The following is a 16,712-nucleotide window of genomic DNA, read 5'->3' on the forward strand; positions in this document are numbered from 1 at the left end:
TGTGTGTACTGTATATATTTATTATGTGTATATATAAAAACACACATACATGCATATAGGCTGAAATTATTGTAAAAATATATATGCGGCACAAGTTGTTTGGTATAATCGTTATTGTTCAATAATGTGTGATGCTGGATAAGAGTTTTTAAAATAAAATAATAAAAAATAATTTTATTAATAAAATATTATTTATGAAATGATATTAAGATTTGAAAAACGTATCTACCTACATAAGTCAGTGTCACATGAAGGAAGCCATATGTGTTTCTATTTAATAAAATTTTGCTCTTTTTTTTTTTTTAGTATGTCAAATGGATTACTGTTCATGATATTTGTAAAAAATAACAAGATTAATTAAATTATACATTCAAATATAAGCTTAAAACTGATTTTTAAATTAATGACTAGCGTGTATACACGTGTATTCATGGTGTATGAAAAATCTTTATTGCTTATTTTCTTGATAGTTACTCTACTGCAAAAATTTAGCTGACATTTCCCCTTTTATATCTTCTCGGATATCCATATTTGTCATACCCATGCATCAAAGTTCGGATAATGCACCTCAGGCTGTTTTTACAAAGCAGCAGTAAGAAGCCATCTAGACTGATTGTGTTTACATTGATTCAGATTCAAACCAGATCTTAGAGCAGTTACTGTAAGTCCTTAAATGCAGCATGAAGCAGGAAAACTGCAGGCAAAGAGAAGTGAGCTTCTGCGTGTCAAGGAAAGTGAACGGGAGGAAGGGAATATTTGAGGAATGTGGGTCAGACAGAGAACGATTGTAAGGAGCCGTGTCACATGGATAAATATTAAAGAATGTGTCTCGCTCCATCTTTATTTGTCTAGCATGAAGTCTTTGCTCAAGCAGCAGCATTTGTTTGCAGATATCACGTTGTTTGACATTCTGTAATTTAATGCAGTGACATTTAAACATTTATGTCCGGTGTTTTGGGCCGATTGTGTATTCAGCATTATATCAGTTCAGGAGCTTGTGAAGTGAACTTGTGTCCTCATCTCATGTATTTGGAAGCTCTTTTTTTTTTCGGTTCTGGCGTGACACATACCTGTGAGTTGGCACTGAAAGGGCGACGCTGTTCTGGCATCGGGGTGAAGATGGGGTCAGGCAACAGTGTTTGTGTGCATGTTGACAGAACGTTTCATCTCACTTTAATACTCCGTTTCTCTTTTTCCCTCGCTCTTTCTCCGCAGTCGTCCTGGACAGCTGAAGGAGCAGCCTCAGACTGTCATGTCTCCCGGAAATCTCCCCGAGGACCCTGAATGTCTCACGGTGCCCAAGTACAAGCGAGATCTGGTGCAGAAACTGAAAATCCTGCGACAGGAGCTGTCCCAGCAGCAGCCGCAGGCGGGACACTGCCGTATCGAGGTCTCGCGTGAGGAGATCTTTGAGGTGAGACCCTGGATTGTTTTACCTGCAGGAAATTCAATCAGAATAAACACCATATCAACCAAACAGCCGTTGCAGGCAAGTAGTTTCAAAATCAAGTAAATGTATAATATTAGATATTTTTCATGTAAAATGAGACAAAAATACTAAATAGTTTTAGTAGTCTTAATGCTTATACATAACACCTAATGCTCTTTTTCTACCATCCCGTTCCTGCCTCTTCCCAAAATAAATTTGATTTTCTCTCTACTGCGTCTATCCAATAAAGAGGCACATGGCCAAAATAAATAACTCTCATTTCTTAATTTCGTTGGGCCATTTTTGTTTTGTCTTTTTGTTTTGGTCTTGTGTTTTTGTTTTGTTTTGTTTGCATACTCCTCTCAACCAATCACAAAGCAGCAGAATCCACATTGAGGTTGACTCCGTTGTCAGCTCTGAGATGGGAACTCTGTTGTTGTAAGAGGTTGTTAGTTGCACCTGTAACACCTGTCCATCTGAATTGCCTTTAGTAGCGCTTAACAAGCCCAGAGGCCTGGTTAACCTTTACTGTGAGGGCTTTTGAGCTCTGCTGGATGTTACCCACAAGCCATAATGCATCAGCCATGACGTTAAACTTCATTAGCATGCTGAGCTCAGCTAACGCGTGTGACATGTACTGCACATGTTTTTGAGCCTCATCTCGGGCCTGTTAGAAAAACTTTTATACCCCCCTTCTCTCTTTGCTCAGCTTGAAGTGATTTTTGCTCTGTTTGGTCATCTGTTTTAGGGTGTTTATGGGTGTTGAGCTGGATGCGCACAGACATTTCTGGATGCTGCATTCCAACATGCTGCGCTCTCTCCCCACGGACGAGTCTGACCGTAAACATCGGATTATATGAGCCCTTCGCATGAGTTTGGGTCCTTTTGAGTTTATTCAATTGCAAGATCATTAGATGACAGATCAACTGTAATAAATTGACGCATCTCCAAGGGCTGGTCGCAGCTAAAAGGCTTAACTTAAGCAATTCAGATTTGTGTTGCTTTAAGCATAGTTAATGCATGCAAGTTTATCTTGTGAAATCAAATCAAATGAAAATTGCTATCAAAATATCTACGGAAAACAGAATTACGATCAGGTGGGGAAGAAATGGCAGGTGAATTGGATCAGTTTTGTATTTTCGGTGAAGAAATTTGCCAGTCCATTTAATATAGAGCAGTTTCATTTCATTTCAATTGAAACTATTTGACGAAAATACTACTTACTTTATTATATTGATTTTTTTTTCTGTGATTTAGTTTTATACCATTCTTTAATATCATAGATATATTTTTTAAGAATGTATAATAATTTCTGAGTTTGTTTTGTGCATATACCAGACTTATTATACTTAACCAAAACTAAAACCGCAAAAAAAGCTTTTGTTGCCTCAAACGTTAACTGAAATAAAACACTTAAACTTATATTTCAATTAGTTGCCAAGGAAACATTTAGTTTAACTTGATGTACTAAAATAATTAAAACTAATTAAAAATCAAATAATTATAAAAATATATAGACATTTAAAATAGTTTAAACTAATAAAAATGACATGAACGCGCACCAAAATTACTAAAATGAACAAAAAATAAAAATGAAAACAAAAAATGTAGCAATAAAAACAGGCATGTACTGAAGAAAATGGTTTATTACACTTGACAGTTATGTAAAGCTAAATAAGTCTGAAACTAGTTACTATGCCCGTTGTGTGAACTTGTCATCTTAACTGAACTATGACCGTACGGACTTGCATTCTTATGATCTTTCTGGAATCTTTCTTGCGTTTTTCAACACCACATCTCTGATGTTTCCTCAGGAATCATACCGGCAGGTGATGAAGATGAGGCCAAAGGACCTGTGGAAGAGGTTGATGGTCAAGTTCAGAGGAGAGGAAGGTCTCGACTATGGTGGAGTCGCTAGGTATGAGTTTGACAACTTAAAGCGGAGTATGAAATCAAAATAAGCCCCGTTTTCTTAAGACATTTATTATGAATGATTCATCTGTGAACATCATTCAACAGAAAAACACATCTTTGTAATTTGGATGAAACATGTACATTTCAATAATATGTAGCTTTCTCCACTTTCTTGAACCATCTGTTATCAATTTTCACAATCCAATCAATTCCCGATGGATAAAAATCAACTCCTGGCATACATTTTTGAATGATATCCTATTTCGGTAATAAATGCATCACAATAGGGAAGTAAAGTAGGTTATGAAAGCACTTTTCTGGAGTAGCCCCAGAGTGCACCCCACCCCCAATTCCAGTTGATGTTTGCGTATGAGCATTCTTTATATACGTTACACATTAAATATTATTATTATTATTATTAATGTGAATGATCTACGCTGTTTGGCTGTACTAGAGAAATATTAAGTGCTATCAACAGTGATTTTAGTTCGAATCAATTAGTTGTTGTTTTTTTTAGTTTTTTTTTTTACTTATGACAAATTGGTTAGATTAAGTTCCTATCAAACGCATGGTGGCGGCATCTCCGAGTACTTCGGGCAGAACAGAGCTGTGTAATACGAGCGGTTCACGAATTAAGTCTGGGGAACAAATTCTTAATTCGTGGCCATGATGTAGTCCTACCTATGCTATAGCACGTTAAATGAAGTCCGATATTATTGCACATTTCACAGTACAAAAAGCAGACATAGTTTAACATTGAGCAGTTTTAGCTGGGCGACGTTGATAAAAATTATCCACTGTTTTAGCTGTTTTGTATAATGTATATTTATATGTAGCCTATATTCTTTATTTTAGGATCTGTGGATAAGCAAAAACTATTATGATAATTCACTGTAGTTCAGTAAGACACATAGGACAAACCCGCAAATGTTTTTATTTAAAAAAAAAAAAAACAACAACTGCGGTGACGAATAAGACTAATAATACCAAATACTCCATCAGTGTGAACTGGGGTTTTATGTGCGGATAATGGGAATAAAAACCTTGCTGAAACAATTTTTTTTTTTTTGCATATAGGCCTATTTTAAATGTTTTTGTTTACTAAAACAGCTATTATTAAATCTGAACTACATCAAATATTATTAATGTGCTTTAGTGCGTATTTAAGCAATAGGCCTAAATGTTCATATTCTCTCTGCAACATTTTTATTTATACTTTTATATATAGGCTATATGCACAAACTGGTTTTGTGGCTGAATCCTTTAAAAAGAACTAGGAATTACTGTACTATATTAGGCCTGCCTGACTTTAGATTTTTAGTAGTTATTATAGTCATTAATAAATAAATAAAAAATAGTAATCACAGAGAAGGTCTCTTTTACTCATTAAAAGTGCTCACGTAGCCTACCTATTGCACATATTTACAGCTCTGAGTGATTTAATATTCGATGGTTATGTGGCTGCAATGATCGGGTGTTAATAACTGAATCTAAATTCATCCCGTACACTGGTTAGAACACACAATGAGGGTGTGGATACATAAATAATTGGATTTTTATTATCTGATGTCGCGGACACTTATTTACTAGAAGATAGGAACCTTTAAAAGCTGTAAGAGAATCAAATAGGCTCAAATATTTTTAAGATATAAACAAGGAAACATTGAGCTCGCCATGAAAACATTGTTAGCACTTTATAACCTACAAGTTTGTGACGCATTGAGCAATGTAGGCTATAACTCATCTCTTTACAGAACAACAAAAAACGGTTGTGCAACATAAAATCAGCCGCTTATGTTCGTGTTTGTCCATTTCTAAAATACAGTAAATTATCATCATTTGGGTATAAAATCCCAATTTAGTGCTGATCCGCAGCCTGCCGATCCTCAAGGAAATAAGAATGAAGCGCTATTCAGCCTGAAGAACCCGGAGGTGCTGTCATCAAGAGTTTTTGTAAACAATGACTTCATCTGACTAAAATTACCATGGTTACTAAACAGATAATAATTAAGATATGCCTATGATTCTAGATTTGGCACATAATATTTCTGTGATATGGCCAAATCAATTACAAAATCGTTCACAAATGTATGCGCCAATAAGATGCGTCTGTATGCGTCTGGTCTACGCCAATAAGATTTGCCGTGTTATAAACCAATGGAATTGGGGGTGGGTGGCGCGACGTGTGGCCCCGCCCCAATGTGTCACCCCGCCCCAATCATCCAGATTGCACTCTGGAGTACTTGCTTTTCTTTTAACTCTTGTGTGTCCATCTAGTGGTAAAACTAGAGTATAACAGTGTCAAAGTGGGTCATGATGATAGACTGAATGTCTGTCAATATTTTGTGTCATAGGGAGTGGTTGTACTTGCTGTCGCATGAGATGTTAAATCCATACTATGGACTGTTCCAGTATTCACGAGATGACATCTACACGCTACAGATCAACCCGGACTCTGCTGTTAATCCGGTAAGTGGACCTGGATCTTCCTTATGAGCTTCCCATTTACTGCAACAAATGTTAGTATTTTCCAGAAACGCTAATCTCTTTTTATTTGTTTGTGTTTTTAGGAGCATTTGTCTTATTTCCACTTTGTGGGGAGGATTATGGGAATGGCTGTTTTCCACGGGCACTACATAGACGGAGGCTTCACTCTACCCTTCTACAAGCAGTTGCTAGGGAAACCCATCACTCTGGACGACATGGAGTCAGTGGATCCAGATCTCCACAACAGCCTCGTCTGGATCCTGTCAGTGTGATTTATACATCCATCTATAGAGCTGTATTATATACACTCAAAAATTAACTAATACAATTATTACTCTCCCTGTATTTTCAGCAAAAGAGGGTCTGGAATGATGCATGATGTGTCTTTTATTTATTTATTTATATAGCATATATAGAAGTAAATCTGAATATACAGTTATAATTCTGAATATATAGAAGTAAATCTGAATATATAGTTAAGTCTAAATATATAGAAGTTAATCAGACTATATAGTTATAAGCCTGATTATATAAATGTAAATCTGAATATATAGTTATAATTCTGAATATATAGAAGTTAATCAGACTATATAGTTATAAGCCTGATTATATAAATGTAAATCTGAATATATAGTTATAATTCTGAATATATAGAAGTTAATCAGACTATATAGTTATAAGCCTGATTATATAAATGTAAATCTGAATATATAGTTATAATTCTGAATATATAAATGTAAATCTGAATATATAGTTATAAAAATCTGAATATATAGTTATAAGCCTGAATGTATAAATGTAAATCTGAATATATAGTTAAGTCTGAATATATAGAAGTAAATCTGAATATATAGTTATAAGTCTGAATATATAAATGTAAATCTGAATATATAGTTATAATTCTGAATATATAGAAGTTAATCAGACTATAGTTATAAGCCTGATGTAAATCTGAATATATAGTTATAATTCTGAATATATAAATGTAAATCTGAATATATAGTTATAAAAATCTGAATATATAGTTATAAGCCTGAATATATAAATGTAAATCTGAATATATAGTTAAGTCTGAATATATAGAAGTAAATCTGAATATATAGTTATAATTCTGAATATATAGAAGTTAATCAGACTATATAGTTATAAGCCTGATTATATAAATGTAAATCTGAATATATAGTTAAGTCTGAATATATAGAAGTAAATCTGAATATATAGTTATAATTCTGAATATATAGAAGTAAATCTGAATATATAGTTATAATTCTGAATATATATGTAAATCTGAATATATAGTTATAATTCTGAATATATAAATGTAAATCTGAATATATAGTTATAATTCTGAATATATAAATGTAAATCTGAATATATAGTTAATTCTGATTATATAAATGTAAATCTGATTATATACATGTAAATCTGAATATATAGTTAAGTCTGAATATATAGAAGTAAATCTGAATATATAGTTATAAGTCTGAATATATAGAAGTTAATCAGACTATAGTTATAAGCCTGATGTAAATCTGAATATATAGTTATAAGTCTGAATATATAGAAGTTAATCAGACTATAGTTATAAGCCTGATGTAAATCTGAATATATAGTTATAAGTCTGAATATATAGAAGTTAATCAGACTATAGTTATAAGCCTGATGTAAATCTGAATATATAGTTATAAGTCTGAATATATAGAAGTTAATCAGACTATAGTTATAAGCCTGATGTAAATCTGAATATATAGTTATAAGTCTGAATATATAGAAGTTAATCAGACTATAGTTATAAGCCTGATGTAAATCTGAATATATGGTTATAATTCTGAATATATAGAAGTTAATCAGACTATAGTTATAAGCCTGATGTAAATCTGAATATATAGTTATAAGTCTGAATATATAGAAGTTAATCAGACTATAGTTATAAGCCTGATGTAAATCTGAATATATAGTTATAAGTCTGAATATATAGAAGTTAATCAGACTATAGTTATAAGCCTGATGTAAATCTGAATATATGGTTATAATTCTGAATATATAGAAGTTAATCAGACTATAGTTATAAGCCTGATGTAAATCTGAATATATGGTTATAATTCTGAATATATAAATATAAATCTGAAAATAGTTATACGTCTGAATGTATAGAAGTAAATCAGACTATAGTTATAAGCCTGATGTAAATCTGAATATGTAGTTATAATTCTGAATATATAAATGTAAATTGTGAATATATAGAAGTAAATCTGAATATGTAGTTGTAATTCTGAATATATAAATGTAAATTGTGAATATATAGAAGTAAATCTGAATATGTAGTTGTAATTCTGAATATATAAATATAAATTGTGAATATATAGATTTAGGCCTTTCAAGCACCTCACATTGGACAGGCAGTGTGCCATTCACAGAGAGAAGCTGCTCAGTGCTCTGAATGGCCTTTGATGCATCAGAGCAAGTGTCACAGATGTAGTAGCCCAGTCGCACACCCAGAAGTAAGCTTGAGTTATTGATTGTTTCAATAGTATGCACAACAGCTAGAGTCCTAGTAAAATGAGTACAAGCAAAATGAGATTTACTCTACAAGGAAATGAGGGAAATCTTGATTAGAAATGAAAACAATAGCATATTAACCTAGGGCTGTTGCGATTCGTTGATTTTAGTCGACTAGTCGATTTTAAAAAATCGTCGACTTCATTTTGCTCGCGACGACTAACCGGCAAAATACAGGAAATGGCGCATTTCACGACGTGAATCCATAAAACACATTTTTAGGCTATTTTCCAAGGCTGCATGATATATTAAACCCATTTAAAAATCATAATTAAGCATAATTGTGAATTCACAAACGCTATGATTTAAATAATTATATGCGATGCAGTTCTAACACAGTATATGCTCTTTAATTATTTACATGCGTGTAGGTTAAGTACATGCGTCTCACAGCGGCTCCATTCACAGTAGCTCACAGAAACTGTTATCATTTACATGTGTGGAGCATCGCGTACTCCATCTCTGCATGTTGTTGCAAAAGATGAGAGAGGCCTGTAATTTTCATCATAGGTACACTTCAACTATGAGAGACAGAACGGGGGGAAAGAATCCAGGAAATCACATTGTAGGATTTTTAATTAATTAATTGGTAAATTCCTCGGTAAAATAAGTATTTGGTCACCTACAAACAAGCAAGATTTCTGGCTCTCACAGACCTGTAACTTCTTTAAGAGGCTCCTCTGTCTTCCACTCGTTACCTGTATTAATGGCACCTGTTTGAACTCGTTATCAGTATAAAAGACACCTGTTCACAACCTCAAACAGTCACACTCCAAACTCCACTATGGCCAAGACCAAAGAGCTGTCGAAGGACACCAGAAATAAAATTGTAGACCTGCACCAGGCTGGGAAGACTGAATCTGCAATAGGCAAGCAGCTTGGTGTTAAGAAATCAACTGTGGGAGCAATTATTAGAAAATGGAAGACATACAAGACCACTGATAATCTCCCTCGATCTGGGGCTCCATGCAAGATCTCACCCCGTGGGGACAAAATGATCACAAGAACGGTGAGCAAAAATCCCAGAACCACACGGGGGGACCTAGTGAATGACCTGCAGAGAGCTGGGACCAAAGTAACAAAGGCTACCATCGGTAACACACTACGCCGCCAGGGACTCAAATCCTGCAGTGCCAGACGTGTCCCCCTGCTTAAGCCAGTACATGTCCGGGCCCGTCTGAAGTTTGCTAGAGAGCATTTGGATGATCCAGAAGAGGATTGGGAGAATGTCATATGGTCAGATGAAACCAAAATAGAACTTTTTGGTAAAAACTCAACTCGTCGTGTTTGGAGGAGAAAGAATGCTGAGTTGCATCCAAAGAGCACCATACCTACTGTGAAGCATGGGGGTGGAAACATCATGCTTTGGGGCTGTTTTTCTGCAAAGGGACCAGGACGACTGATCCGTGTAAAGGAAAGAATGGGGCCATGTATCGTGAGATTTTGAGTGACAACCTCCTTCCATCAGCAAGGGCATTGAAGATGAAACGTGGCTGGGTCTTTCAGCATGACATTGATCCCAAACACACCGCCCGGGCAACGAAGGAGTGGCTTCGTAAGAAGCATTTCAAGGTCCTGGAGTGGCCTAGCCAGTCTCCAGATCTCAACCCCTTAGAAAATCTTTGGAGGGAGTTGAAAGTCCGTGTTGCCCAGCGACAGCCCCAAAACATCACTGCTCTAGAGAAGATCTGCATGGAGGAATGGGCCAAAATACCAGCAACAGTGTGTGAAAACCTTGTGAAGACTTACAGAAAACGTTTGACATCTCTGTCATTGCCAACAAAGGGTATATAACAAAGTTTTGAGATGAACTTCTGTTATTGACCAAATACTTATTTTCCACCATAATTTGCAAATATATTCTTTAAAAATCAGACAATGTGATTTCCTGGATTCTTTCCCCCCATTCTGTCTCTCATAGTTGAAGCGTACCTATGATGAAAATTACAGGCTTCTCTCATCTTTTTAAGTGGGAGAACTTGCACAATTGGTGGCTGGCTAAATACTTTTTTGCCCAACTGTAAATCTACAGAAACACAGGAGAATACATCGAGATTTCAAAATAAAAGCTCAAACCCTCACTCTGAGTTTACACTTGATGTCCACATATTCATGTAATTACAGCGGCTGTAGCATTTCTGTCCTAAAGAAATGGACAAATATTAAAGATTAAGTGTACGTTTGAATTAAATGGTGCTTGGTCAATATTAAACAGTAATGTGTAAAAATAATCATCAGGCCGTCGGCGTCCCCTGCAGGCCTTTGTTGTAATGCGTAATCTACATTAGCTGTATTGTTTATAATACATTATGTATTTGAACAGTTTTGTTCAATAAAACCATATGATTTCTTGCTTTTGATACTTTATTTGAACTAATTATTATTACATCATTGCTATTATATATGTACTTTAAGTCATTTTAAAAGCTATTGTTCACTTAAATCCATTTTTATTACCACAAAAAAATATATAATTATAGGGCTCTATGAAATCTGTTTTATTTCCAAATTCAGTTTTTTAAATTGTATTAATCAAAAAGCCTGTCTAATTAATTGAGTTTTACAGTTTTATCTTTACCAAATTCTGTTTTCCATTATTTTCTGGATTCCATTTTAATTGTTCCATTTAAATTTTAATAATAAAAAGCATCTCCAATTAATTGATTTTATATTTTAAAAAAGTATTTTTTCAGAAATACTGCACATTTACATTCTGGTAAATAATATTTCTGGTAAATAATCAAAAAACACTTTTTAAAGGAGTATAATTTTATTATTAGTAGACTAGAACGCGTGGATATGTTGTCATTCTCACACTATAATACTGAACTGTGATTTCAGTGATTTGGACTATGAGATGGACACTTGCTGCTTGCACTCTGTTGCACTTCACTTTTGCTTTAAAAAATTATTTCATAGAAATTTGGATTTCATTTGGTTTAATAAAATATTTTTAAGTAAAATTGTTTTTTTTTTTGCGGGAAATTAAGTTTAATCGATTAAGCGAAAAATTAGTCGATAGATTAATCGAAATAAAAAGTCGTTAGTGGCAGCCCTATTGTGAAAATGCATTCAGATTTGCTTCTATATATTCAGACTTATAACTATATATTCAGATTTACATTTATATATTCAGAATTATAACAATATATTCATATTTACTTCTATATATTCAGACATAACAATATATTCAGACTTATAACTATATATTCACAATTTACATTTGTATATTCAAATTTACATCTATATATTCAGATTTTTATATAATTATTTCCAGTTTGGCGTGTGTGTGTGTGTGTAATGACATATTATCATGCATCATTCCAGACCCTCTTTTGCTGAAAATACAGGCAGAGTAATTATAATTTTATATATTTATACAATTATAAATATATGTAAACAAATAAATACAGTTGTGCTCATAAGTTTACATACCCCTTGCAGAATATGCAAAATGTTAATAATTGAAACTAAATAAGAGGGATCATGAAAATTACATGTTATTTTTTAGTACTGTCCTGAATAAGCTATTTCACGTAACAGATGTTGACACATTCTCCACGAGACAAAATAATAACTGAATTTATAAAAATGACCCCATTCACATAACCTTGAATACTAAGTGTCCAGGTGTCACTGGATGATCCACGACTGTTTTTATATTTAGTGATAGTTGTTCAAGTCCCTTGTTGGTCCTGAGCAGTTCAACCAAGTTCTTTGGTTTTCCAGCATCTTCTGCATATTTGAACCCTTTACAACAGTACCTTTTACAGTGTGATTTTGAGATCCATCTTTTCACACTGAGGACAACTGAGGGACTCATACACAACTATTACAAGGTGGAAACATTTACTGATGCTCAAGAGGGCAACGCAATGCATTAAGAGACAGGGGGTGTAAACTTTTGAACAGGATATATAAATTCTTCTCATTTTGTTTAACGATCATATTTTCTCATTTAGTACTGGACTTCAGAAGCTACATAAATACATGTTTCCCAGAAGATAAAATAAGTACAATTTGCCATGATCATCCGATTTAAAAACGTTTACACCCCCCGTCTCTTAATGTGTTGTGTTGCCCTCTTGAGCATCAGTAAATGTTTTTATATATTATTTTATCATGATTTTAACAATAATGTAATTGTAGTTTTCTTGTAATTATACAAGAAAGTTTCTTTATCCATTCTTTTCATCTAATTTCATACATGGGGAAATAAAAAGAGAGATGCACTAAATGTATTCCCTTTTTTTATAGAGAGTTGGTCCCACTTAATATTGGCTGTTTTTACTATGAACTTCATCAAAAAAATTTTTTTAATTTTTAAGATAAAATGTGCTTAGTTTGTTCATATTGAATTGCCAAACACATTTTCTTCTTTCAAGGTGGGATTAAAGAGATATATAAATAATGACACAACAAATCTTAATTTCATTTATATTAATGTTCAAGGAAAAGTATGTATTTTTGCTTGCAGTATAACTGAAAATTGTAATCAATTTGAATCTTGTTTGGTCTTCATTATCATTATGATTAGATCATTAATGGAATCACGCGATAATATTAAAATAAATGAACTCAATTAAAATGATATAATAAAATAGAATAGCTATTAATATATAATGCATGCCTAATCGAATAATAATTAGATTTTTTTTCTGTTGTCTGTGTTTAGGGAAAATGACATCACTGGGGTGTTGGACCACACGTTCTGCGTCGAACACAATGCATATGGAGAGATTATTCAACACGAGCTCAAACCCAACGGCAAGAGCATCTCAGTCACACAGGACACCAAGAAGGAGTATGTGAAGTGAGTGTGGACTTTAGCTGCTTTCACCTTCCTCATCCCTGCTATATTGTGATGTTCTCTTTTGTAGTCACGGCTGGTTTCGCGTTCGTTTGAATACTGTATGAATACTTCCGGCATTTCTGTCTCCAGGTTTGACTTTATCATTGCATGTCATGTTCAGAGTGACGCAAAAGACTATCTGAAATCTGATTTGAGTAGCCAAAGCGTCCAGACTGAGATGCATCTGTAAAAATCTGACTGGACTGCACCTTCAAATGTGGTTTGAATCAGATTTGGGAGAAAAAAATTGCTTTTTTTTTTTTTTTTTTTTTTTGCTGTCTAGACTTTCAAAAATCCATCTGGATAATATCTGTATATGCAAAAAAAAAAATCTGGCAGTCTGAACATAGTCCAAGCATCTTGTTCGTGTTTTTCCGCAGGCTGTATGTGAACTGGCGGTTCCTGAGGGGCATCGAGGCTCAGTTCCTGGCCCTGCAGAAAGGCTTTAATGAGGTCATCCCACAACACCTACTCAAGGCGTTTGATGAGAAAGAGTTGGAGGTATGAAAACTTACTTTAAGAAACATAAATCCACTTCAACCAGGCAATGGACTTGACTTCTTTAGTTTTGATAAATGTGTTATAGGGCACATTTAATTTGCTATATCAGAGCATGGTTAATGATTCAAGTGTTTCTCAATTTCAGCTTATTGTGTGTGGACTCGGAAAGATCGACATCAACGACTGGAAGTCAAACACCCGTCTGAAGCACTGCACACCTGACAGTAACATCGTGAAGTGGTTCTGGCGGGCCGTGGAGTCGTATGATGAGGAGAGGAGAGCCCGACTGCTGCAGTTTGTCACCGGCTCCTCCAGAGTCCCACTGCAAGGATTCAAAGCCCTGCAAGGTACCTGATGTCCTTTAGCATGAGTTTCTCATTCAGGATCTAGAAAGGATAATCATAGATATATCTTTGCTCTGAAACGCTGTATGATCCAGGTGCTGCTGGACCACGTCTCTTCACCATCCATCAGATCGACGCCAGCACCAACAACCTGCCCAAAGCACACACTTGGTGAGCATTTCTATAGACTTAACCAACCAATCAACCAATATGGGTTTTTCAAAGGACAGTGGCAAGAGCAGTGTAGTCAATGGTCAGTATAATGCAAATAAATATGTCCATTCATAATATATGACTGATATTGCACAGAACTTAATTTTTGTATTTATATTTAAAATATTATACACTACCATTAAAATGTTAGAAGAAAATGAATACTTTTACTCAGCAAATTCATTATTGCTCAAAAGTATGAGCTCAAATGTATTTGCATCTTTTGTTTTGTATTTTACATATATAAATATGTATACACACACACACACACACACACACACACACACACGTGTATATATATATATATATATGTGTGTGTGTGTGTGTGTGTATGTATGTGTATATAATATATGTGTATATATGTGCATCTTTGTATTTTTCTTTTTATGATTTTACTATATTTCCTTTTATTCAATTACAGAAATATTTAAAATATTATGTACTACCATTTAAAAAATTGCTATTAATAAGATTTTGTAAAGGAAATTATTACTTTTATTTAGCAAATGTACATTAAACCGTTTAAAAGTGACCATAGAGACTTTTGTAATGTTATAGATTTCTGTTTTAATTAAATGCTATTCTTTTGAAATTCCCATTCACAAAATAATGCTGAAAAACTCTGTTTCCACAAACACATTAAGAAGCACAACTGTTTTCAATATTAAAAATAAAAAAAATGTTTCTTCAACACAAAATCAGAATATTCTGATTTCTGAATGATCGTATGACACTAAAGACTGGAGTAATGATGCTGAAAATTCAGCTTACATCTTAAAATATATTATTAGTATTTCACAATATTACTGTTTACTGTATTTTTATCAAATAAATGCAGCCTTGGTGAGCATAACATTTAGCCAACCCCAATTTTTTTGAATGATGGAGTATAAATATTTTAAAACAGAAAAAAGTGCGTTATGTGCTAACAAAGCAGCAAGGAACAGCTAATGCTTGTGTTAAAAGGTTGTCAAAATACAATAATAAGATACAATAGTTAAATATTAGCCAATTAATCAGGCTATCTCTAGTAACAAACTATTATCTGCACTAATTCACCACTCTAATTTCGCCTCAGCTTCAACCGTATCGACATTCCTCCGTATGAGAGCTACGACAAACTCTACGACAAGCTGCTGACGGCCATCGAGGAGACCTGCGGTTTCGCTGTGGAATGATGGTCCGCCGCCGGCGCTCGCAGAGGAACCTTTCTCCAGGTGGGACAGACCTGTCAGTCAGCCGGCAGACGTGTGGGCCTCACGAGCAGCTCAGACGGAGGGGCTGAGGAAGGGTGGATTATACCGCAGCACTCCACGCCTGATGCTGCTACACAGATCTTTCTGCATTATTTGAAAAGAAGAGAAGAAAACAACAACGTATCTTTTCAGCTGCTAGTAACTCTCTTACTTCCTATTTTGGAACCTCCACTTCCTGTTTTTGTTTTTTCAAGTCCATACGTTGAGTTTTAGCATTAAGACAACATGTTAACAGTATTCCATGTAGCATTTTCACAGACTAGACTTTAGGAGAGGCCGGCACACAGAACAAGAGCACTCCGGCATGAGCTAACGCAGAAGCACTACTGTCTTTACTGAAAACTAGACGAGAGGAAGACGCAAACGTCAACAAAAGACCAAGTTTGTCATTTGGGACCTGATCTTCGGGCCGCTTGGACCTTAGCAAGCCCTGAGATGAATTCTTTTCAGTCAGGGAACTCTGCTCCACTGGCCTCTTCTGGGCTGCCCCACACCAGATGCCATCTTGAATACCTGTGCTCCATTCCTCAAGACTGGTGTCATCCGCAGTCTGACTTATAAGCTTGTTGAAAGTGAACGAACGAATACATGAATTCTTAAGTAGGTAGGTAGGTAGTCTAGCTTTATTTTTATACGTGAGGCATGAGAGGACAAGGTTAAAAGAGTAAAACTATACAGATATAATATATTGGCATCGTCGCAGGAAGCGTTGCCGATGTCTCCAGAGCAGAAAATGAAGTTGAGCCCATAGTGAGGTTGGCTTTGGCTTGCTTTGAATGTTCAAATGCCTTTTTTTTTTTTTTTTTTTTTTAAGAAAGATAGCGAAGAAAAACAATTTAATGTTGTATTACTGGTGTCAACTTTTTGGTAAACTGTATTCTAATCGGTCTCTGATGTCAATCGAACCCTTTAATAGATTTAAATATGATGCATATGTATGAGCATGTTAATGAGATGTGAAGTGTCTTCCATTTCATACTTTCTCATTATATTCTAACCATTTATTTTCTGGGCCTGTTTTTTTATTAGAACTATTATTATTATTATTTCCTAAAAGAAGAAATACAACTGTTTACCCCTCATGGAAATCAAGGGAGAGAAGTGTCCGTATTACTTGTTATTTTTGTAATTCATTATTAACCCATTGTAGTACCAAT

At 34.5% G+C, this 16,712-nt stretch overlaps 1 protein-coding gene across 1 annotated transcript in view; it reads left to right on the forward strand.

Moving 5' to 3' along the window:
* The window catches only part of LOC306844440 (E3 ubiquitin-protein ligase SMURF2-like), a 55,299-nt gene extending 39,648 nt beyond the window's left edge, over window positions 1-15,651 (forward strand). The window contains exons 12-20 of the mRNA XM_079376572.1: window positions 1,216-1,414; window positions 3,244-3,347; window positions 5,698-5,812; window positions 5,914-6,092; window positions 13,065-13,202; window positions 13,622-13,742; window positions 13,888-14,089; window positions 14,182-14,257; window positions 15,378-15,651. Coding sequence (XP_079232698.1) covers window positions 1,216-1,414; window positions 3,244-3,347; window positions 5,698-5,812; window positions 5,914-6,092; window positions 13,065-13,202; window positions 13,622-13,742; window positions 13,888-14,089; window positions 14,182-14,257; window positions 15,378-15,477 — 1,234 coding nt within the window. The 3' untranslated portion in view covers window positions 15,478-15,651. The remainder of the gene's footprint in view (window positions 1-1,215; window positions 1,415-3,243; window positions 3,348-5,697; window positions 5,813-5,913; window positions 6,093-13,064; window positions 13,203-13,621; window positions 13,743-13,887; window positions 14,090-14,181; window positions 14,258-15,377) is intronic.
* Window positions 15,652-16,712: the final 1,061 nt, after the last annotated feature.

Source organism: Barbus barbus (assembly GCF_936440315.1).
Source record: "Barbus barbus genome assembly, chromosome: 3".
NCBI lineage: Eukaryota > Metazoa > Chordata > Actinopteri > Cypriniformes > Cyprinidae > Barbus > Barbus barbus.